We start from the raw sequence: 25,221 nt of genomic DNA, 5'->3' as shown, positions 1-25,221 counted from the left end.
ACTTCGGCTCGAACATCGCTTGCCTCCAGAAAAATGTTCCTGTTCCTGAACAGCGGGGGAAAAACTCACCGAAGTCCAAAACATCGTTTTAATATTTTCCCAAACTCTACGAACTGTTTCGGCTGGGAAACATGCGGACGACTTCAAGCGTCGGGGGCACAATGCTGTTTTCCTCGAAGAGGGCGAAGAAGGTGTTTAGCTCGCTCGGGAGCGAGGCGCTGGCTTTCCCGTTGTAATCCGTATGGAGTCCCTGCCTCATAGCCTAAGTCTTGTATCTGAGCCGTTGAATTGCGACTCCACCTTGTCCCTGTATTGTCGTTTTTCCTCTTTGATTGCTGGAGGTCGCAACTGGTCTGTTTGTAGGCTACACATCCATTTCCCAGTCTCCTTGCCATGATTAAATGCAGTGGTTCACGCTTTCAGTTTTGCACGAATGCTGCCATCTATCCAGGTCATACATGAAGTCGCTTGAAATGTGCCTTTCGTCTAATTAGGCAACGAGTTCAAGGATGGCTTTGTTTTGCAATCCAAACTACTCTGCGCACGAAGCACTGATGTAGCCTTTATCAGAGGGTCTGAACTCCCTGTGTTCCTGACAAGTAAATAAAGCGCAACTCTCCTAAAATGGATTTGCTGCGGAGAGCAGGGAGAGCTTGCATTTGCGTGCGCATTAGTTGTGACGTCGGGCAAACGAATCACAAGACTGGAGGACCAGTATTGAGCTGTGTTTCGGGTGTATTTGTGTGTGACTGTGGAAACATGTCGGCAAGGATGGTGCACACCGGAGGACCCGTGTCAATGAAATCCACCAAAACTTAAAGAACCAGTGCAAATTGTACAATTTCACCCTATAAAGAATTGGACAAACGCCGGCGACCAGTTTTACGATTGTGTTATCGGTCTACTGACTCGTGCGTTTTATTAAGTGGCAGAATTATCCAAAACGAATGTTGGAAGAATAGTCTCCAAAAGTAGACACGGGACGTCGAAAGTGGAGAGAAGGTCTCGACAGGTAGAGACGGCCGCTCGCTCTTGGAATGTTATCCGTACTCTCCTATGGCAGACTGGTTGCGAGGGCTGTCCTTGGCGGACTCTCTCAAACTGATGGTCGGGACTACAGTCTGGTCACCGCTAGCTGCGGATTTGGGAAAGACTTTCGTAAGGGGATCTTGAAGAAAGGGATGTGTTACGGGGATGACGCTTGTTTCATTGCCCGGCATAGGTCCGCTGATGTCTTGGGTAAGTATTTTAATACTCCGTTTATCTGTTTGGTGAAGACACCGTTGAAGTAGCCAAGCAGTCGTGGATGTTAACAAAATACACACTTAAATATGCTAAGTTTTTTGGGGGATAATAGCATTTTTCAGATTTGACCTTCATGTAGCCTAGCACATGTCACCCACAGTCATGTCACGAAAACAAAGGGGGTATTCCCTACCCTTTTCCGGACTGAACCTCTGTCTTAAGTTGGCCCCGTTTTACAATACTTCTACGGTACAGCTGTGGTTTGTAGGACTATACTCGACCGAGAAACATTGCGGCGCCTGGAGTTGCCAAACATGTATACTTTGTTGAAGAAAAAAAATGTATACTTTGTTGAGTAATTGTAACGACCTTTCACCTAGAAGTCTGGAAAAGCCCCCCCCCCAGTGCTACTAGTGGCGATAATGTGAACATGTAGGCTACATAAAGTAATATTACTATGTATGTATACACCATCTATTTTATCAGCGTGACAAAATGTGGATGTTGAATTTAGAAATAGTGTTACATTTGCTACTAATTGTTCGGATATTCAATGCACATAACAATTGGATCGTTGCGTAAGCGTTACACTAAAGATATTATTATGCTATTATGACAATTTCAGGAGAAGTGAATATATCTTAATATTCATTAGCTATCAGTTGTTGTGGATTTTTACAAGTATTTCACGAACGCTTAGGGGGAACTGTCCCGTGCTTTTTAAAGGTCAGAACGGTTGAGCATGGAGGCAGCCATGTTGCCAGGACAATTTCACGTTTCGTGCTCCATTCACAACCAAGTGGGAAGTTGGTAATTACCGGATGGAGGCATTCACGTGCTTTGAACTCGTTGAGAACGCCGATTGGCTAATGGCCAACAAGCTGTGTCAACCATAAACTAAAAGTACAGCTATCATGCTCCCTCTGGGCACAGACGTTAATTCAATGTTGGTTCAACGTAATTTGATTTAAATGACGCGGAAACAACGTTGTTTCAACCAGTGTGTGGCAAGTGGTTTTGGAAACAAATTATAGTGTTCAAAAACCACATTAATAGAGATTTTTATAAATAATGTTTTGTTGCATTTAACTGCCGAAAAGGTTGTTATCAAGGTCATTAGTAGGTGAGATCAGCATGTGGAAGGAGTCACAGCTCAGGGATGATAGTTTCCCACTAGTAAAATTACCAGTTGGAGGGGCATTCAAGTGGATTTTTCCCAGTCGTACATGGGTAAATACCACCTTCCCATTTGGTTATGAACACAGCTTCATAGATGCATGGGGAAGTGCATTTGTCCTTACATCAACCACTATGCGTTGTCATTTTACCAATTCATTCATTGGAACAAAAGTGTCTATTTGAAACCCATTGAAATGTCTCAATTAAATCACAAGAATGCAACGCATTTGCACAATAGTAAGAATGGACAAATATCAACCAACACTTAATTTGAGAAGATTAGGCATATGCTTCTGGTGTTGAGCCTTTTGTTACTTGCAGAAAAACACATGCCACGTGGTTGAGCTGTGGGGGGATGAACAACTAACTGGCAGTTTTATGGATGACATTTATATCTCTAACACTCTTATTGTACATCATTGAATAGAGTTGGGGTTAGGCTAATTCGTCTTAGCTTGGTTTAAAGATGCACAAATCACTCTGCCATTTCCTGGTTGCTAAAATTCTAGTAGTTCGCCTAGTTTCAGTTTGTGACAAAACATGTATAGTTTAGAGAATCATTGTACCATATAAAAACCGCTGTGAAATATATATTTCACAAAACCAAACATTCTGTATTTTCAGCTGTTTATAGCCTTTGTACAAAACTGAAAATAAAAGATAGAACAGATCTACCGCTTCTTAGACTTGCTTTCAATGAGAATGACAAATATATAACTCACATTTCTATGTGAATTGTCGGGTCAACCAAAAAGTTACATATTGCTGCTTTAAGTTGCCCTGTTTTGATAAGATGTAGGCCTAACCAGTGTTTTCTCAAAAAAAATCCGTTACTGAGCAAATTTCAGGTCTGCTGAACGCGAACTTGAATGTTGTGAAAATCCTGTGCAACTTACGACGTGTTTCCTGGGAACACTGAGGCTGTTCCTGCTTTAATTTACTGTTTTAAGTGGCCAAGTAGGCTACTGTGGCTATTTGATCATAATGTAGGCCTACCAGAGAGGCCAAAAATAAAAACAATAGCCAAAATGCATCGCTTAACATGGAAATAGCTGTTCTATCATTCAGCATATAGTAGCAGCCAATGTGTGGTGTTCAATGTAGGCCTACATTCCATGAGCCCAGAACTACACGGCAGGACCTGGTCAATGACCTGAAGAGAGCTGGGACCACAGTCTCAAAGAAAACCATTAGTAACACACGCCGTCATGGATTAAAATCATGCAGCGCACGCAAGGTCCCCCTGCTCAAGCCAGCGCATGTCCAGGCCAGTCTGAAGTTTGCCAATGACCATCTGGATGATCCAGAGGAGGAATGGGAGAAGGTCATGTGGTCTGATGAGACATAAATATAGCTTTTTGGTCTAAACTCCACTCGCCGTGTTTGGAGGAAGAAGAAGGATGAGTACAACCCCAAGAACACCATCCCAACCGTGAAGCATGGAGGTGGAAACATCATTCTTTGGGGATGCTTTTCTGCAAAGGGGACAGGACGACTGCACCGTATTGAGGGGAGAATGGATGGGGCCATGTATCGTGAGATCTTGGCCAACAACCTCCTTCCCTCAGTAAGAGCATTGAAGATGGGTCGTGGCTGGGTCTTCCAGCATGACGACGACCCGAAACACACAGCCAGGGCAACTAAGGAGTGACTCCGTAAGAAGCATCTCAGGGTCCTGGAGTGGCCTAGCCAGTCTCCAGACCTGAACCCAATATAAAATCTTTGGAGGGAGCTGAAAGTCTGTATTGCCCAACGACAGCCCCGAAACCTGAAGGATCTGGAGAAGGTCTGTATAGAGGAGTGGGCCAAAATCCCTGCTGCAGTGTGTGCAAACCTGGTCAAGAACTACAGGAAACGTATGATCTCTGTAATTGCAAACAAAGGTTTCTGTACCAAATATTAGGTTCTGCTTTTCTGATGTATCAAATACTTATGTCATGCAATAAAATGCTAATGAATTACTTAAAAATCATACAATGTGATTTTCTGGATCACATTTTTTTGATTCTGTCTCTCACATTTAGTGTACCTATGATAAAAAAATTACAGACCTCTACATGCTTTGTAAGTAGGAAAACTTGCAAAATCGGCATTGTATGAAATACTTGTTCTCCCCACTGTAATTGTGGTATTTTTTTATTTATTTTCGCGCCAGGGGAGTTCGCTCAGTAACGTCATTGGTTGATCGAGCCTGCTGTCTGATCAAAAACTTAATGGTGCCATGATTTGTAGGGAATTATTGTGGCCTTTGTGTTTCGTTGATTGCACAATCACATTAGTATAGAGTATATATAGTTGTCCTTGTTCAATAGAGCCAATGGACTTGACTCAACGATATTCCTACAGTGCGTTCTGCAAAGTATTCAGATCCCTTGACTTTACAGCTTTATATAAAACATTTTCTCCTCAATCTACACACAATACCCCACAATGGCAAAGCCGTAACAGGATTGTGGACATTTTTGCAAATGTATTATTTACATAAGTATTCAGACCCTTTGCTATGAGACTCAAAATTGAGCTCGGGTGCATCCTGTTTCCATTGATCATCTTTGAGATGTTTCTACAACTTGATTAGAGTCCATCTGTGGTAAATTGATTGGACATGATATGGAAAGGCACACACACCTGTCTATACAAGGTCCCGCAGTTGACAGTGCATGTCAGAGAAAAAATCAAGCCATGAGGTCGAAGGAATTGTCCGTAGAGCTCAGAGAAAGGATTGTGTCGAGGCACAGATCTGGGGAAAGGTACCAAAAGATGTCTGCAGCATTGAAGGTCTTAAAGAACACGGTGGTCTCATCATTCTTCAATGGAAGAAGTTTAGAACCACCAAGACTCTTCCTAGAGTTGGCTGCCCGGCTAAACAGCAATTTGGGGAGAAGGACCTTGGTCAGGGAGGTGACCAATAAACCGAGGATCACTCTGACAGAGCTCCAGAGTTCCTCTGTGGAGACTGGAGAACCTTCCAGGACAACCATCTCTGCAGCACTCCACCAATCAGGCCTTTATGGTAGAGTGGCCAGACGGAAGCCACTCCTCAGTAAAAGACACATGACAACCCGCTTGGAGTTTTCCAAAAGGTACTTAAAGGACTCGCAGACCATGAGAAACAAGATTCTCTGGAATGATGAAACCAAGATTGAACACTTTGGCCTGAAAGCAAAGCACCACTTCTGGAGGAAACTTTTCACCATCCCTACGGTGGTCCCTGCTAGGGCTGTGGTGGTCATGAGATTATGACAGTCGGTGGTTGTCATTCAAATAACTGCTGGTTTATCTGTAATTTACCATTAATTAACAAACACTTTAAGCATCGCCGGCTTCCATGCATAGCCTGCAAGACACTGATGAGGACCTTTGGAACATCTACATTTAAAAATAGTCTAATACATCCATTTTAATATAGTCTACACCATCACAATAAATCCATTTATTTTAGGCAGGTTTCCGAAGACCAGGAGAGCATATTCTGAGTCGTCCTTGTGTTAGGCTCTAATCTGGCTATGCCATATCGCTGTGGGCTACACTAGTTAATTTAGCAGTTAAAATTTGCATATAATTATTGTGGCATTATTTTAAATGATTGTATACTAAAAACAATACGATAGATCATAGCTGAATAAAATGGAAAGAATATTTTTCCCAAAACAATTTGAGTGCGCACACATATTCTGTGATGAGCGGTTAAGGAAGAAACAGGTCCTCCTATATGTTTGGTTTAGAGTTATTTATGCAACTTTAGTTGTGATATAGCCTAAGTTTGTATGTTTGGATTTCTATTGCATTCTAAAGCTGCATAATGATTTGAAAAAGTCTAATGAAAGAAGCGCTCTGCTGTTTCTTGCGCAGGCTGCAAACACTTCATCAGTCTCTCATTCACAATTTGACAAACACTTGATATGCCGCCACAGTATTCTCAGTTTAAGCTGGTCTTTACATATAGCCTACTAATATACAGTACCAGTCAAAAGTTTGGACACCTACTCATTCCAGGGGTTTTCTTTTCTTTTTACTATTTTCTACATTGTCGAATAATAGTGGTGGCATCAACTATGAAATAACACACATGGAATCATGTTGTAACCAAAAAAGTGTTAAACAACTTAGTAGCCACCCTTTGCCTTGATGACAGCGTTGCACACTCTTGGCATTCTCTCAACCAGCTTTGAGGTAGTCACCTGGAATGCATTTCAATTAACAGGTGTGCCTTGTCAAAAGTTAATTTGTGGAATTTTAGCCAATCACCTGTTGTGACAAGGTATACAGAAGATAGCCCTATGGACCAAGTCCATATTACGACAAGAACTGCTCAAATAAGCAAAGGGAAACAACAGTCCATCATTACTTTAAGACAAGAAGGTCAGTCAATACGGAAAATTAAGAACTTTGAAAGTTTCTTCAAGTGCAGTTGCAAAAACCATCAAGCACTATGATGAAACTGGCTCTCATGAGGACCTAAACAGGAAAGGATGACCCAGAGTTACCTCTGCTGCAGAGGATAAGTTCATTAGTTACCAGCCTCAGAAATTGTGGCTCAAATAAATGCTTCACAGAGTTCAAGTAACAGACACATCGCAACATTAACTGTTCATAGGAGACTGCGTAAATCAGGCCTTCATGGTCGAATTGCTGCATAGAAACCACTACTAAAGGAGACCAATAATAAGAAGAAACAAGAAACACGAGATATGGACATTAGACTGGTGGAAATCTGTCTTTTTGGTTTGATGAGTCCAAATTTATGGTTCCAACCACCTGGTCTTTGTGAGATGGAGAGTGGGTGAACGGATTATCTCGACATGTGTGGTTCCCACCGTGAAGGATGGAGATGTAGGGGTGCTTTGCTTGTGACACTCTCAGTGATTTTATGTAGAATTCAAGGCACACTTAACCAGGAATGCTACCACAGCATTCTGCAGCGATACGCCACCCCATCTGGTGTGTGCTATCATTTGTTTTTCAACAGGACAATAACCCAAAACACACCTCCAGGCTGTGTAAGGGCTATTTGACCAAGAAGGAGAGTGGTGACCTCCACAATCACCTGACCTCAACCCAATGGAGATGGTTGAGTTGGACCACAGTATGAAGTGCTCAGCATATGTGGGAACTCCTTCAAGACTGTTGAAAAAGCATTCCTCATGAAGCTGAGGAGAATGCCAAGAGTGTGCAAAGCTTTAAATGTAAAGGGTGGCTACTTTGATGAATCTGAAATATATTTTGATTTGTGTAGCACTTATGGTTACTACATGATTCCATGTGTTTTATTTAATAGATTGGATGTTTTCACCATTTACAAACAATGTCTCGGCTGTGTGCTTAGGGTTCTTGTCCTGTTGGAAGGTGAACCTTCACCCCAGTCTGAGGTCCTGAGCGCTCTGGAGCAGGTTTTCATCAAGGCTCTCTCTGTACTTTGCTTCTTTATCTTTACCTCAATCCTGATTCGACTCCTAGTCCCTACCTCTGAAAAACATCCCCACAGCATGACGCTGCCACCACCGAGCTTCACCGTAGGGATGGTGCCAGGTTTCCTCCAGATGTAACACTTAGCATTCAGGCCAAAGAGTTCAATCTTGGTTTCATCAGACCAGAGCATCTTGTTTTTCATGGTCTGAGATTTCTCGGTTTGGCTGGGCGGCCAGCTCTAGGAAGTCTTGGAGGTTCCAGACTTATTCCATTTTAAGAATGGAGGCCACTGTGTTCTTGGACCTTCAATGCTGCAGAAATGTTTTGGTACCCTTCCCCAGTTCTATGCCTCGAAACAATCCTGTCTTGGAGCTCTACGGACAATTCCTTTGACCTCGTGGCTTGGTTTCTGCTCTGACACGCACTGTCAACTGTGGGACCTTGTATAGAGATGTGTGTGCCTTTCCAAATCATGTCCAATCAATTTAATTTATCACAGGTGGACTCCAATCAAGCTGTAGAAACATCTCAAGAATGATCAAAGGGTCTGAATACTTATGTAAATAAGGTATTTCAGTTTATTAATTATTTTTTGCTAAAATTTCTAATCCTGTTTTTAGTTTTGTCATTATGGGGTATTGTGTGTAGATTTATGGGGCTTTTTTAAAAAATTTAATCCATTTTAGAATAAGGCTGTAACGTAACTGTGGAAAAAGTCAAGGGGTCTGAATACTTTCCCAAATGCACCGTATGGAAAGTTGAGAAATACATATAGTAGACCTAGCCTATAGAAAGCTCAAGCAATCCTATTTTCATCAACTGTTTTCTCATGCAAGCAATAGCATATCCTATAGAAATGTTGTGCCACAGGATCACTTATTTTATTTCATGCATCAACCAGCGATGAGGAACTGGCTCTCGCTCCGCAATAGATTATCCTATTCCGCTCAAACTCTGAATGCCAGAGCTCTCATGAATTGTTTGCGTTGATTTTCGATTAGATTTTCATTAATTTCAGAGTGATTAGAGGGACAATAGAGCGCAGAGTACTGGCCATGACCAACAGGCTGTTAGCAAGTTTGGTATTCTACTGATGACCATCAAAGGCATCAGAGCACAGTTTTGGAGAAGCTTAGTTACCGTGACTCAACGGTCACATGGAATTTGACTGTGGTCATGACTCCTGACTGCAGGTGTAGCGGTACTACGGTCACCGTAACAGTCCTAGTCACTGCAGACCCCATGGATCGTGTGTGTGAGAGAGACCATCAAAGTTTCAACGCACATATGGATAGAGGGGTGCTGAAAAGGAAGGCAAATGACAAACAAGTTGTTTTGCTGTGGGAAGTTGGCTAGCAATATAAGCTCTCTTTTAACACAAGGTGGTGGTGTTCAGTGTAAGTTCGTGATTGATTTTGTCATAATGAGGCTTGCTAGTACCGCTACTAGCCTAGATGAGCTAGCTAGCTTTGTTTACTATACCCAAAACGTACTATTGCCCAACGTTATAGCTAACGTTAGCTAGCTTGCCTCAGTGCATTTCACCAGGAACAAAACTGAAGAAATGCTTTCACGAAAAGTAAATGCATGACTTTGGCTTTCTCATATTAGTCGTAGAGTAACTACCGTTGTTTTGTAGCTAGCTAGCGTGTGTCTGGAGGTGTGTAATATTAAGCATCATGCTGCTACAGTAGGAATACAAATGCTACACAATGATTGCCCATGAACTAATAGCGTTTTTGTCATTCTCTAACAGACAATACTGCTTTGTGCCCTACAGATTATTTTTGAGTTTGATCTACTTGGGGAGAAGCTAGGCAGAGGACACCGAATCCCCTTGCCTGTGTGTGTTGTTCGGGCCATATGAACAAATTATCCCTCACACGATGGACAGTATGTTGGATACTGTTAGGCTCTAATTTTTCAGAGTGAATAACTCACGGACTCTAGGGAAGCTTAACCAAGTTTAATTCTTCCCAAAGGGTCGTTACAGCTGCAATTCAGACAAAAACATGTTCTTATCATCACAAGTGTATATACAGTTGAAGTCGGAAGTTTACATATACTTAGGTTGGAGTCATCATTTTGGCAAGTCGGTTAGGACATCTACTTTGTGCATGACACAAGTTATTTTTCCAACAGTTGTTTACAGATAGATTATTTCACTTATAATTCACTGTATCACAATTCCAGTGGGTCAGAAGTTTATATACACTAAGTTGACTGTGCCTTTAAACAGCTTGGAAAATTCCAGAAAATGATGTCATGGCTTTAGACGCTTCTAATAAGCTAATTGACATAATTTGAGTCAATTGGAGGTGTACCTGTGGATGTATTTCAAGGCCTACCTTCAACCTCAGTGCCTCTGCTTGACATCATGGGGAAATCAAAATAAATCAGCCAAGACCTCAGAAAAACAATTGTAGAACTGCACAAGTCTGGTTCATCCTTAGGAGCAATTTCCAAACGCCTGAAGTTACCATGTTCATCTTTCCAAACAATAGTACGCAAGTATAAACACCATGGGATCACGCAGTCGTCATCCCATTCAGGAAGAAGACTCATTTTGTCTTCTTCCTGAGCGGGAGAAATGTACTTTGGTGCGAAGCGTGCAAATCAATCCCAGAACGACAGCAAAGGACCTTGTGAAGATGCTGGAGGAAACCAGTACAAAGTATTTATATCCACAGTAAAACGAGTCCTATATCGACATATCCTGAAAGGCCGCTAAGCAAGGAAGAAGCCACTGCTCCAAAACCGCCATGAAAAGCCAGACTAAGGTTTGCAACTGCACATGGGGACAAAGATCGTACTTTTTGAATAAATTAAACAAAAGAGGAAGAGTGTTATGGACAGGCGAATCTAAGTTTGAGATGTTCGGATCCCAAAGAAGAACATTCGTGAGACGCAGAAAAAATTAAACGATTCTGGAGGAGTGCTTGATGCCATCTGTCAAGCATGGTGGAGGCAATGTGATGTGCTTTGATGGTGGTTGACGAAGGACTACGCCATGCCATAGCCTGTGGACGGCTCTTAATTGGAGCCAATTTCCTCCTACAACAGGACAGTGACCCAAAGCACAGCTCCAAACTATGCAAGAACTATTTCAGGAAGATGCAGTCAGCTGGTATTCTGTTTATAATGGAGTGGCCAGCACAGTCACCGGATCTCAACCCTATTGAGCTGTTGTGGGAGCAGCTTGACCGTATGGTACTTAAGAAGTGCCCATCAAGCCAATCCAACTTGTGGGAGGTGCTTCAGGAAGCATGGGGTGAAATCTCTTCAGATTATCCCAACAAATTGACAACAAGTGCCAAAGGTTTGCAAGGCTGTAATTGCTGCAAATGGAGGATTCTTTGACGATAGCAAAGTTTGAAGGACACTATTATTTCAATTTAAAAGAACATTATTTATAACCTTGTCAACATCTTGACTATATTTCCTATTCATTTTTCACAGAAAACAAGGACATTTCTAAGTGACCCCAAACTTTTGAACGGTAGTGTATATGTCATACATTACTGTTCCTTCATATTGCTGTGCAAACTCACCTCGGTTTCCGGAGCAAATAAACTGTCTTGAATACAAGCCATGTCTACTTATTTGCTACATTGACTGACTAATCGGTTTTATTTTAAATGTATTTTGTTTTAGCAATAAGATTGTATCTAGTTACTTCCAAATACATTTAACGAATATCACAATGAGTTGATCCAGAAGTTGAAGTCGCCACTTTATTGGTTTCTGATGCAGCTGGAATCATTTAGTCACTTGTCAGTACACTTGTAAACATATTGTATAAAACATTTGATTAAACTCCATATGTAAAATACTCTATACTACAATGCATTTGTGATCATATTAAGCATTCTATATTATACTACAACATCAATCAAACTGTTCCAGGCAGGGTCCTGAATGTTCTTCTGCTGGTGAACTCTGTCTTGTGTTGGGCAATGGCAGCTGGTCTGGCAGAAATTCATGAGCTCCATGATTCATGAGCTCCATGACACTTTGGCTCTTGCCAGCCTCGCGCAGTTCCCCCGCCTCTTCCGCGTCAGATGATCTTTAGCTTGTTCCCGGCTGAAAGCTTTCATCCAATGGTTCTACAGGATCTGCACTACTAAAGCTGGTGTCAGCAGCAGGATTAGTCTGCAGGACAATATTTTACTACAGTCCCCATCAATACACACTCAAACAAGGTACTATATCCACCCATCCCCCTCGTGTCAATAGATCATGCGTACTAATTAGAGGTCGACCGATTAATCGGAATGGCCGATTTTAATTAGGGCCGATTTTCAAGTTTTCATAACAATCTGAAATCTGTATTTTTGGGCGCCAATTTTTTTTACATTATTAATTTAACACCTTTTTCATCTTTATTTAACTAGGCAAGTCAGTTAAGAACACATTCTTATTTTCAATGACGGCCTAGGAACGGTGGGTTAACTGCCTCGTTCAGGGGCAGAAAGACAGACTTTCACCTTGTCAGCTCGGGGGATCCAATCTTGCAACCTTACAGTTAACTAGTCCAACGCAATAACGACCTGCCTCTCTCTCCCTCTCTCTCGTTGCACTCCACAAGGAGACTGCCTGTTACGCAAATGCAGTAAGCCAAGGTAAGTTGCTAGCTAGCATTAAACTTATCTTATAAAAAACAATCAACCATAATCACTAGTTAACTACACATGGTTGATGATATTACTAGATATTATCTAGCGTGTCCTGTTTTGCATATAATCTGACTGAGCATACAAGTATCTGACTGAGAGGTGGTAGGCAGAAGCAGGCGCGTAAACATTCATTCAAACAGCACTTTCGTGCGTTTTGCCAGCAGCTCTTCGTTGTGCGTCAAGCATTGCACTGTTTATGACTTCAAACCTATCAACTCCCGAGATGAGGCTGGTGTGACCGAAGTGAAATGGCTGGCTAGTTAGCGCGCGCTAATAGCGTTTCAAACTTCACTCGCTCTGAGCCTTGGGGTGGTTGTTTCCCTTGCTCTGCATGGGTAACGCTGCTTCGATGTGGTGGCTGTTGTTGTGTTGCTGGTTCGAGCCCAGCGAGGAGAGGGACTGAAGCTATACTGTTACACGGGCAATACTAAAGTGCCTATAAGAACATCCAATAGTCAAAGGTTAATGAAATACAAATGGTATAGAGGGAAATAGTCCTATAATAACTACAACCTAAAACTTCTTACCTGGGAATATTGAAGACTCATGTTAAAAGGAACCAGCAGCTTTCATATGTTCTGAGCAAGGAACTTAAACGTTAGCTTTCTTACATAGCACATATTGCACTTTTACGTTCTTCTCCAACATTTTGTTTTTGCATTATTTAAACCAAATTGAACATGTTTCATCCACTTGAGGCTAAATTGATTTTATTGATGTATTATATTAAGTTAAAATAAGTGTTCATTCAGTATTGTTGTAATTGTCATTATTACAAATACACACTTTTTTAAAAATCTGCCGATTTAATCGGTATCGGCTTTTTTGGTCCTCCAGTAATCGGTATCGGCGTTGAAAAATGATAATCGGTCGACCTCTAATACTAACCTTCACACACACAATACACCCCACCCCCAAAAAAACACTAGACGGTCACCCACACCTTTCCCTCCTTACTAATAACTCTGCTTTTCTCCAATTTAGACTTCAAACTTTGCATAAACAATCAACTAAGCCTCCCAAATACAGATAAAACTACAGTAGAAGTTGTAGCCTACTTATAAACACACCACGTGTGACCTTAAGAAACAGACCATGTTTATGTCTAGCTCCAGTATATGTATTTGCTGATCATAGAGTTAAGATGACTTACACAAGTTCCTGGTTCTGAGCTTGATGTTGATTCAATCAAACTCATGTTATTTTCTGCATTAGTTAATTAGCTAACAGTTCGATACGGTCCAGTAGGCTTTAGCTAACATTAGCTAGCTCACATTGACGTTTTCTGAAAGCTAGCTAGATTTTGGTTTAGATAAACAAATGTAGTTCGCTGACTAGTTACGTTAGCTAGCAAAGTTATCTACGTTACCTCTGCTTGTCTTCATAGTAAGGTAACTGATGAAATGTTACCTCAGCAGCCTGTGCTTCCTTGCACATCCAGGTACTGAGCACCACACAACTTTAGTTGTTATCAATACAAAAATGAATAGTTATTCGCACGCCGATGTTCTATGAATGAGTGGTTGTTTCAGTGAGTAGTATTAGCTACTTGTTGACACCCTTTCTCAACTGGATCCACCTCGACAGGGGCGGTACTACGTCCTGAAATGGCTATGAATTCTGAATATTGTGATTTGTGGTGACGTTTCCGTTTTAAGCTATAATTGTTTCCACCACAACATTTTTTTTATTTCTAGGATTTAGATAACAACATTCAGTAAACCGTAGTACCCAACATCCGATTTGGACCAAACGTACCAATGAGTAACACATGAGTTGTCAAAAGCCACCCTGCCAATCCCATCAACCAGTATACAGTATCAGTTCTCTGTTTTGAGTATTATGAAGCTGTGGCAGGGTGTATTGCTTCTCCATACTATAATATATTCCCTGTGAATCTGGTGATGTTCAGAGAAATTATACTGAACAAAAATATAAATGCAACATGCAACAATTTCATTGATTTTACGGAGTTACAGTTCATATGAAAAATCAGTCAGTTAATCCATGGATTTCACATGACTGGGAATACAGATATGCATTTGTTGGTCATGGATACCTCTGTAATTTATGCCTGCCCGTATCATAACCTCACCGCCCCCATGGGGGCACTCTGTTCACAACGTTGACATCAGCAAACCGCTCGCCCACACAACGCCATACATGTCTGCGGTTTTGAGGCCGGTTGGACGTACTGCCAAATTCTTTAAAACAACGTTGGAGGCGGATTATGGTAAAGAAATTAACATTCAATTCTCTGGCAACGGCTCTGGTGGACATTCCTGCAGTCATCATGACAATGGCACACTCCCTCAACTTGAGATCTGTGGCGTTGTGTGTGTGAGACAAAACTGCACATTTTAGTGGCCTTCTGTTGTCCCCGTCACAAGGTGCACCTGTGTAATGATCATGCTGTTTAATCTGTTTCTTAATATCCCACCTGTCAGGTGGATGAATTATCTTGGCAAATGAGAAATGCTCACTAACAGATGTAAACACATTTGTGCACAAATTGAGAAAAATAAGCTTTGTGTATGACATTTCTGTCATCTTTTATTTCAGCTCATGAAACATGGGACCAACAATTTACATGTCGCATTTATCTTTTGTTTCAGTATATGAAAGTGTGTTTTAGGCACCAACAAACAGCGTTGCATAGCTAGCAGGGGGGGCTCTCCTTGTATGGGCCCTCACTGTGGAATCTTGAATTTATGTGTGTCTGTTTGTATGGAGTAGTTGGCTGGATGTCCTTTTTTTCCCTGGAAACCTGTCCTCTGGTACTGGGCTCTCTGTGAAGGAGAGAGAGCGAGAGGGAGGTAGGGAGGGGGAAGCTTATCGAAGTATGCAGTGTGTGTTCATGGCTTCTCTCTTCTCTGACCTCTCCCTCTTCCACCCTGCAGCACTGCAAAGAAAGTGAATCTTTGTGAAATATTATTCTCACATTCTCTCTCCTCTGACTGAGTCAGCTCCACAAAGACTGAAAGTTTTGTTATTGAGCAGCAGACCAAGCCCATCTGAGGGAGAACAGGGCCCAGTAGAACTGGTCTTTTTGGGTTGTGCAGGGAGGAGTGACGACACTGCTGTGCGCACTGATGCCAGGCCCCTTCTGTCAGTCTGTGTGGTCATTTGACCCAGTCTCCAGATTGATACAGATATACAATTTTAATCAAGTGGCTTAATTCTATTTATTTATATTGTCAGTCTCGTACCTTTTGGGCCGTAAGTAGTGATAGGTCTAGAATGAGCGGTTCATGGCTTGTTGCTATGTACCATTGCTTGGTGTTTAAGGATCGTCTATTTCTCTTTTTTTGCTGTAGTTGAGAGTTAACACAGACTGTGCTGAGAGAGAGAACCCCTTTTGTGCAGGGTTTATGTAGTGGACAACGTTGGTGTTATTACAGCTTTGATAGTAGAAAATGACAAGGGCAATACTGTTACCGTGGAATTGCATACAGCGTACTTTCTCTGTCCATCGCCGTTGTAATATAATGGGAAGCCAAAATGTTCCCAAACTGGAGATTTAAATGATTGAGAATCCTCCTGGTTTAGAGACCCCACCACTCGCCATTGTACAGAACTAGTTCCTGTCTGCTTGTCACAAAAGGACTGTTTGAAATGCACCAATTTAAGATTAGAATTTTGATTACAACATGCGCTTAGGCTCTAGTTTTTTCAGTTAAGATTTACTCCAGGCAGACAATGTAGTGTATAGCCTATAGGCCTAGTGTTTACATTTGTTTGTATTTGACCCCCTTTACACTTTTTGATCTTCACTCATCGCTGCAACTCCCCAACGGTGCTCGGGAGATGCGAAGGTGGAGTCATGCATCCTCCGAAACGTGACCCGCCTAACCGCGCTCCTTAACACCCGCCTTCTTAACCGGGAAGCCAGCTGCACCAATGTGTCGGAGGAAACCCCGTTCAACTGGCAATGAGCCAGGTAAAGCCTGGCCCCCCCCAGACAAACCCTCCCCTAACCCGAACGACACTGGGCCAATTGTGTGCTGTCCTATGGGACTCGCGGCCGGTTGTGGCACAGGCCGGGAATAAACCCGGGTCTATAGGTATGCTGCGATGCAGTGCCATAGGCCCCTCGGGAGGCCCTAGGCCTAGTGTTTTAATTAGAAGTATTTTTTTAACGTATAAATTCGGGTTCACATTCCGGACCGATCCGAGGTCCCTGTACTGAATGTTTTGGTAAGTGTACTGTTACACCCATAGTGGTTAGCTATCTTGGAGGTATTTAGTGTTGTGTGCACTTAGCTAGCTGCCATCCCATAGACTACATTGCGTATGAAGTGTTACTGTCTCATTCGTGGATGTATGGAGAAAATGACCTTTTATTTTTTTGTCACTCCTGTTGGCTCCCCCACGTGGGGGTGCATGCTTTCCGATGTGCTCAAAGTTAAGTTGTCGGAAACTGACAAGCATTGCGATTCTACAAGGAGAAATAGTAGATTTGTCACTACCGGGTCGGCACACAGCACTTACCGCTTTTGTTCTAGCAAGAGAACGAACGGCCTCCACTGTGATAAGTACCTATTGGCAGGGAGATTCTCGATGTGTTTTAATGCTTTACTGTGGAATTGCCCATAACCATTCACTGTTCTGATACTTATACACTTATTTTTCTCTGTGTGTCTCAGGTGTGGCGGATGGTGTAGGTGGATGGAGGGACTACGGGGTGGACCCGTCCCAGTTCTCTGCCACCCTGATGAGGACATGTGAGCGACTGGTGAAGGAGGGCCGCTTCACCCCCAGCAGCCCTGTGGGCATCCTCACCTCTGGCTACTATGAGCTTCTACAAAACAAAGTACCCCTGCTTGGTGAGTACACATACTACATTCTCACTCACTCACTCACAGTATAATGCATATGGGGGGGACAGGTGAGTAATGCACACCAGAGGTCGACCGATTATTCGGCATGGCCGATTTCAAATTTTCATAACAATCGGTAATCTGCCTTTTTGGATGCCAATTATGACCGATTACATTGCAATCCATGAGGAAACTGCATAGCAGGCTGACCACCTGTTACGCGAGTGCAGCGTCAAAAGGACCTTGTAGCTGCAACGAGCCAATGTAAGTTGCTAGCTAGCATTAAACTTCTTATAAAAACAATCTTCACATAATCACTAGTTAACTACACATGGTTGATGATATTATTAGGTTAACTAGCTTGTAATGCATTGCATATAATCAATACGGTGCCTGTTAATTTATCATCGAATCACAGCCTACTTCAACTTTGCCAAACGGGTGATTTAACAAAAGCGCATTTGCGAAAAAAGCACATTCCTTGCACAAATGTACCTAACCATAAACATCAATGCCTTTCTTAAAATCAATACACAAAGGTGTATCTTTTTAAATCTGCATATTTAGTTAAAATAAATGCATGTTAGCAGGCAATATTAAACTAGGGAAATTGTGTCACTTCTCTTGCGTTCAGTGCAAGCAGAGTCAGGGTATATGCAACCGTTTGGGCTGCCTGGCTTGTTGCGAACTGTGTTTCTTCCTAACAAAGACTGTAATTAATTTGCCAGAATTGTACATAATTATGACAACATTGAATGTTGTACAATGTAACAGCAATATTTAGACTTAGGGTTGCCACCCGTTCGACAAAATATGGAATTGTTCCCGTATTTCACTGAAAGAATAAACGTTTTGTTTTCGAAATGATCGTTTCAGGATTTGACCATATCAATGACCAAAGGTTCGTATTTCTGTGTGTTTATTATAATTAAGTCTATGATTTGATAGAGCATTCTGACTGAGCGATGGTAGGCAGCAGCAGGCTCGTAAGCATTCATTCAAACAGCACTTTACTGTTTTTGCAAGCAGGTTTTAGCAATGCTTGAAGCACAGCACTGTTTATGACTTCAAGCCTAACTCCCGAGATTAGGCTGGCAATACTAAAGTGCCTATAAGAACATCCAATATTCAAAGGTATATGAAATACAAATGGTATAGCGAGAAATAGTCCTATAATAACTACAACCTAAAACTTCTTAAATATTGAACCACCAGCTTTCATATGTTAAACTTTTAACGTTAGTTTTTTTACATGGCACATATTTGCACTTTTACAACACTGTGTTTTTGCATTATTTACCCAAATTAAACATGTTTAATTATTTATTTGATACTAAATGCACAGTGTTTCCTCCGGCGCATTGGTGCGGCTGGCTTCCGGGTTGGATGGCGCTGTGTTAAGAAGCAGTGCGGCTTGTTTGGGTTGTGTATCGGAGGACGCATGACTTTCAACCTTCGTCTCTCCCGAGCCCATACGGGAGTTGTAGCGATGAGACAAGATAGTAGCTACTAAACAATTGGATACCACGGAATTGGGGAGAAAAAGGGGTAAAAAAAAATTCAACCAAAAAAATAAAATATAATAATAATTCAGTGTTGTAATTGACATTATTACAAATATATATAAAAATCGGCCGATTTTATTTGTATTTTTTTATTTTTTATTATATATATATTTTTAAATAGGTCAACATCTAATAGACACACAGTGTAATGCATGTGGAGGGACAGGACAGGCCAGGTGAGTAACACACACACTCCAACTAACACATGCCTGCTGAGCTGCACTATCAATCCATCCAAAAAGATCATTATAACAAAGCTCTCCTCCCTAATAATGTGGCCCTAATTAAAAAATTATCCGCTCCCCAAGTAAAATAGAGTAAAGTTAAAGGTACTGTTTTTTTTACTTCCCTGTGTTCTAATTCTAAAGGTGCTGGAGATCATTCTTTGATTATGAACTGAAATGGTGCTGTCCTTCAGTCGGCCACCACCCAGTTCCAAGGTCCAGTTCCACAGAGGTCATTGGGACAAACACCTGACCAAGTCTCTAGCCCCCCCCCCCTCCTCAGTTACCATTTCGGTCCATTTCAGAGCACCTAAAAGGTCAGTGGAAGGAACCGTTACTGACGCTGCTCACGGGTCCACGTGTTGTTGTTTTAATGGCACTGGCATGTTAAAACACATTTTTCAACTGAGACCCGACACCACAGGCAAGGCTGCCTGCTCTGAGACACTGCAGTCCACCAAGTTACACGATGTTTGCCTATGAAAAGTGACCTGCTTCTTATTTTAGGATAGTGTGATAGCAGCTAAAGCCAAGGTCTGTGCTTGACCGTCCCTTCTGAAGGACAGTGGTAGATAGAAGCTGCATAGTGGGGACACAGGGGAAGGACATCTGTTTTTAGTCTGTGCCAGACTGACTGGTCCAGCATGTGATCTCACACACCCCTTCCCTGCTGTACCGGATAACCCCACTTTTTTTTAACACAAGTAGAAATGGATATCAGGTGATGGCTAACCACCATATGTTGGTATATTCCCTCTCTTCTGCCCCTCTCCACTTCCCCAGGTAGCAGCACAGCATGTATTGTGGTCCTGGACCGAAGGAGCCACCAACTGCACACGTGTAATCTAGGGGACTCTGGTTTCCTGGTGGTGCGAGGGGGAGAGGTGGTGCACCGCTCCGATGAACAGCAGCACTACTTCAACACCCCTTTCCAGCTGTCCATCGCTCCCCCAGGGGCAGAGGGAGTGGTACTCAGTGACAGGTCAGTCTCCTCCACCTCCTTCTCTGACCCTCCACCTGGTCTCAAATTCCCATTCGTATTGAGAAAACTGGCTTTATGGCCCCGCCATAGACTTTAAAATGACTTCACACCAAATCAAAACTGTGTAGAATGTTATTATTTTTCTTGACTGTGTCCAGCTTGCTAAAGCTAGACAGTCGGGAGAGCATTCGAAATAGTTTACTATTTTGGCCTAATTTTGATGGTGAGGAAAGATGACACATTTTCAGTGCAGTCCGCTGGACCTCGTGGAAGACCGATTCCGTAACCCCCTGGGGGAAAAATGAGTTTGACCATCCCTGCTTTAGATGATATACCCGGAGCAAATTACAGGTTGTCATTGGAAGTAAGGTTAAAATCGTATCTAGAATTTCCCTTCTCATCAGTTCACAGAAGGATTTGAAAGGAACGGTGGCTAGATAACGAATAAGCTTTGTCCTCATTCTGGGACTGTATTATTGGTTCAATAACAGCCATGTGACGCTGTGCCCTTGTGTAGTTAGTTTAGGCCAAACAACAGCCCACCCTCCAATAGCCCTCAAGCCTTTTTCAGCCTGGCCTGGAGACCACGTGAGCTCCTAGGTGCTGGCAGGGTATGTTTTCCTTCTCTCTTTTTTTATTGAGGGGCCATGTGACAGCAACCAACCCCTTACTTCAGCTGTTCTGCCAACAGTGTGTAGTGCCTGGGCCCATGCCAAGCACGCGCGTGCACACACACAGGCCAGTAGCAGACAGGGGGCGGACCCGCCAGACCACTTTCCGCGGGGCTTGTTCTTGTTCTCTGGAAAAATAGGGATTATTTTGAGCTCCACCATGTGTTTCTACATTTAAATGAGACCTTTATTGTTTTATATTGCAGTCCGCACTGCAAGATGTTCAGGCTCTCCTATAACGATCACATTAACACGCAAACTTGGACAATGTTACTTTATGCTTCCATGCATACGTACTTCTCAGCAGACACACACTCTCACATGTTCACATTTGCTCTCTGTCTTTCTGGTATGGAAGGGGTTTAATAAGGGGCAATTCCACAGTTTCAAGGGCAGAGGGTTACGTCCGGCTCCCCTACCCTGTCTAGGAGCCAGAGATCATGCTGGGCCTGGCGGGCGGGTGGGTGGGGCTGGAGCAGGGCAGGCTGCACTGTGTGCCAGGAGGAATCTGCTGTCTTATTACCCAGCCATTATATCCCTCTGAGGCACAGTCACCTTTTGACCAGATTCCTCCTGATCATGTTTGTGAGGATCATGTGTACTGTCTATCTGGTAGCAGCTCTCTGGTGCCCTCTGGCTGGCACTTATTAATAGTGCTGTCCTGTGTTCTCCTCCCCAGTCCTGAGGCCGCTGATAGCGCCTCCTTCGATGTCCAGCTGGGTGACATCATCCTGACCGCCTCGGATGGCCTCTTCGACAACATGCCCGACTACATGATCCTGCAAGAGCTCAAAAAGCTCAAGGTAACATGTCGCAGTGCCTCCTAGCTGCTTTCACACCCACCTAAATCTACACATTCACCTTAGTAAATACCTGCACACATTTCTTTGTCCTAATGCTAATGCTTGTATTTCTCAGAGCGCCAACTATGACAGCATCCAGCAGACGGCACAGAGCATTGCAAAGCAAGCACACGAACTGGCCTATGACCCCAACTACATGTCCCCTTTCGCTCAGTTTGCCTGTGACAATGGCCTGAATGTAAGAGGTACGTATCAGGTTCTTGGAAAGTCCTTTACGTCCCTAATAACACCTCCAGCTCCACTGTATTTTTATGCCCACCGTCAGCTTGCAGATTGGGTTATTCAAGGTTGACTTTGATCTCTGGAAAGCCAATTGACACATTCTCTTTTGTCTTGTGTCCTGCAGGGGGGAAGCCTGATGACATCACGGTGCTGCTGTCCATTGTGGCAGAATACACAGACTAAGTGTGTGTGACGCTTTTTGGATCCGTTTACTTCCCGCCATTCAAGTCTTCCACCTGCCTCCTTCTCAAGTGCACTGGTTCCCGTCGGACGGACTGCAGCCCCCCCATGTCCCCTCACTGACCTTCCTATCTCACCGCCACAACATGGAACACAAACTCCTCACCACAGAATGTAGCTCTATCTGTATTCTTCCATTTTGTTTTGGTACTGTATTAGTGAGAGGAGGCAGGCAGCTAAGACTTTCTCGTGTTAATCATGATGCACATGGTGTAGAACAGCACACTGCTTTCTTCCCATTCTCCCATATCTTATTTCAAAACATCACTTAATTGGGACTGAGACCGAAGTGCAGTCCTGAATGCAGGGGGGGGTTTGCTTTTGCGGGGAGGGACCCGCTACGGGGATAGAGTTGGGCTTGGTCACCCTGAAACAAGCTGTGGTATTATAAGTAAAGTAAGCCATGGTTTGTGGTTGTTAGGGAGATTTGAATGTCTGTGTTGTAAATGTTGTAGCTGCGTGATGATCTGTTTCAAGGCTTCTATGTGTGTGGCTGGATACTAAGACTGGGGAATTGAGCGGGACTGTGTTGTTGTGGGTTTTAGAGAGGGTTGTAACTTGTAATAAGAAAGGATGTAGATACAGTATGAGTTTGGTGTTGTTGTCTTGGACTTGTATGAAGGGGTAGCTGGCCAGTACCATTTACTAGCGGCTCTAGCAGGGATTTCTCCAGAGTGCCACCTATAGGCTAGTCTGAAATGTCACCACATTGAGGTTACTGAAAAATTCTGTCAGTGCACACAGCCGCATGGATTTGTAAATATTGTGTGTTGTGAAACAAGGCAGTGTGTCTTCACTTTGACGCTGATAAGGATGCAAAGGATGATCATTTTGCTTTGTGACAGATGTGTACGAACGAGCATTCACAATCTATAAAGGTAAATATTCTCAATCCCTCCCTTCCGTGGGCCGAAAGAACCACGACATTGACATGGACACGTTTGACCCGGTAGTAGTGTCAGAACTATGACAGCATGTCTGCGTGGCATGTCTTTGTCGACGTGTGTGCGTGCGTGCGTGTGCACTAAGTGGGTGTAGGTTCTTGTTTGAATGTCTTTGCTGTTGATACGTGTTAACTTGCAAAGCTAATGCTAGCATCTGGGAATGCTTTCAACCGTACCAATAGGGCAGGTATGAATTATATATATAAAAAAACAAAGATTTATTTTTATAACTTTAATGTTATTAGTTTGAGAGCCATGATGTGACGGTTGAAATGTGTCATCCAACATATGGATTCACCGTGTGATTCTTTTGTGACGCCTTATATATAGCTCCATGGATGGCAAATATGAATCATACCATCTTACTACTCAGTAGGAATCATACCATCTTACTACTCAGTAGGAATCATATGTGGTCTGTGTGGTGGGTGTGTCATCTCTAAAAATATTTTTTCTAGATTTGTTCTGTCTCCCAATAATGATTTACTTGCTGCTTTTATTTTGTCAGTTCAATGTGTTTGACTGTACATTATTTATGTGAATGGTGTGTGCGCCATTTTGTTATTTTTGATCATCCTGTACTGGTCTTGGCATGCTGTTGGTTTTTCTGCATAATAGCAGAATACACACACCTCTCTTCATTGTTAGCCAGTGTTTGCTCTGTTATAATTATGAAGCCAGTGCACCAAAGAGGAGTATTCACTATCTTTGCCCCATTGATTTCATCTGGGTTTGGAGTAAAACATGCACCAATACTATAACATAAAATGTCTCTATTTTCACATTGAGAGCATATCTGTCAATCTGTTTGACAGGTAATCTGTCATTTTGCTTGTGGGGAATGATGCCCAGTTGTATTTTCGGTGCAAAACAGTCAGAAGACCACTAAGGTGTCTTTTTATTTGTGCCTAAAATGCAATGTGACCAGAACAGGGGCTTGGTTGTATTGGCATCTCTAGTTCTATGTGACAGGTAGTCTGTGAGCAACAAACTACAATGCAGGCTTTTGAATCCTTAAAGAAACCAAAGAAGGAGAGCCAAACTTCACAAGCATGACCAGGGTAAAAAAAAAATATAATCTAAAACCTGCAGTCAGGCTAACATGGCGTAATGGAGACCAATTAAGTTGTCACTATTTATCATCTTGCGTAGTTTTGCATAAAAATAATTTGAAAGAACATCAAGCAACCATACAGGCAAGATCAATGGGTACAATTAAATGTATGTTTTGTGTACTAAATACTATTTCAATTTGGTTTAAGTTAATTTTTTGTAGCCTTTGACTTCATTTCATGAATATCGTCTGTCCTATGCATTCTGTATTTGCATGACAAGCTGTCTTTGTCCCAGCTATTTGAACTACTGGAATTTGCTTAACTGCAAAGGTGCCACTGTCGCTCACAGCTTGCCTCGCCTCCAAATGTCTGATCAACTCCCCTTAATTTAAAGGTTGTCCTTCAAACACTTAAAACATGCACCGACGTTCATTGGTCATTCTCATATTTCCGGTTTGCTCTTTCCGACAGTCTGTGGGGGTGCACTGTGTTAATGAATTACCTGATCTGATTTTGTGAGAGTCAACGTGTATGGTTTAAGGAGACACTGTGTTGAAGCAGGAAGGGCGATGCAGGTTGAAGTGCTTTTTATTGATAATGGTGAGCACCGATTCCGCCTTAACAAATAGATGTATCTTGTATGTTGCTCAATGTCAATTAAGTCCCTCTAATTCTGTCCACGCTCTTGACAGTTTTTCAATGGTGCTTCTGCTGTCAAGACGAGGTCTGTGTGTTTTTCTCTAAGCAATGTTTGTGAGTATGAAAGCTACATGTGTGTGCACAGTGTAATAATGCAGGACTAGGTTCTGTAAATGTGTTTTCAAAGTTGCAAAATATTTAAATAAAGAATATAGTATTTATACTAAGATACATGCCTCTGAGTTTTTGTGACTATGCATTGAGTAAAGGCTTTATCTGGAATTTCATCAAACCATCGCAAGACTGCATTTATCTTTTATCACATAATACCTCGTTTTTATACAGTATTGCTTCCCCCCTGTGTTATATGAAACCATCATTAAAAAGGTCACAATATGCACAGCTGTTGATTGCAGCCTTCACTGTGATGGCATTGCCTCTGACAAATTTCACTAGCAGTGTGAAACATTGCCTAGCTTGCAGATTA

General features: G+C 42.4%; 1 protein-coding gene across 1 annotated transcript; it reads left to right on the top strand.

Moving 5' to 3' along the window:
- On the top strand, nt 1-25,138 carry LOC139408725 (protein phosphatase PTC7 homolog). Its single transcript, XM_071152969.1, has 6 exons — nt 1-1,239; nt 17,156-17,335; nt 19,902-20,100; nt 21,451-21,574; nt 21,690-21,819; nt 21,981-25,138. Exons 1-6 carry the CDS (start codon nt 1,038-1,040, stop codon nt 22,037-22,039), a joined length of 894 nt encoding a protein of 297 aa, XP_071009070.1. The 5' UTR covers nt 1-1,037; the 3' UTR covers nt 22,040-25,138.
- The last annotated feature ends 83 nt before the right edge of the window (nt 25,139-25,221 follow it).

This window comes from Oncorhynchus clarkii, chromosome 5, assembly GCF_045791955.1.
Source record: "Oncorhynchus clarkii lewisi isolate Uvic-CL-2024 chromosome 5, UVic_Ocla_1.0, whole genome shotgun sequence".
In the NCBI taxonomy this organism is placed as follows: domain Eukaryota; kingdom Metazoa; phylum Chordata; class Actinopteri; order Salmoniformes; family Salmonidae; genus Oncorhynchus; species Oncorhynchus clarkii.
The sequence above is the reverse complement of the archived record's forward strand: the minus strand, read 5'-3'. Positions and strand labels throughout refer to the sequence as shown.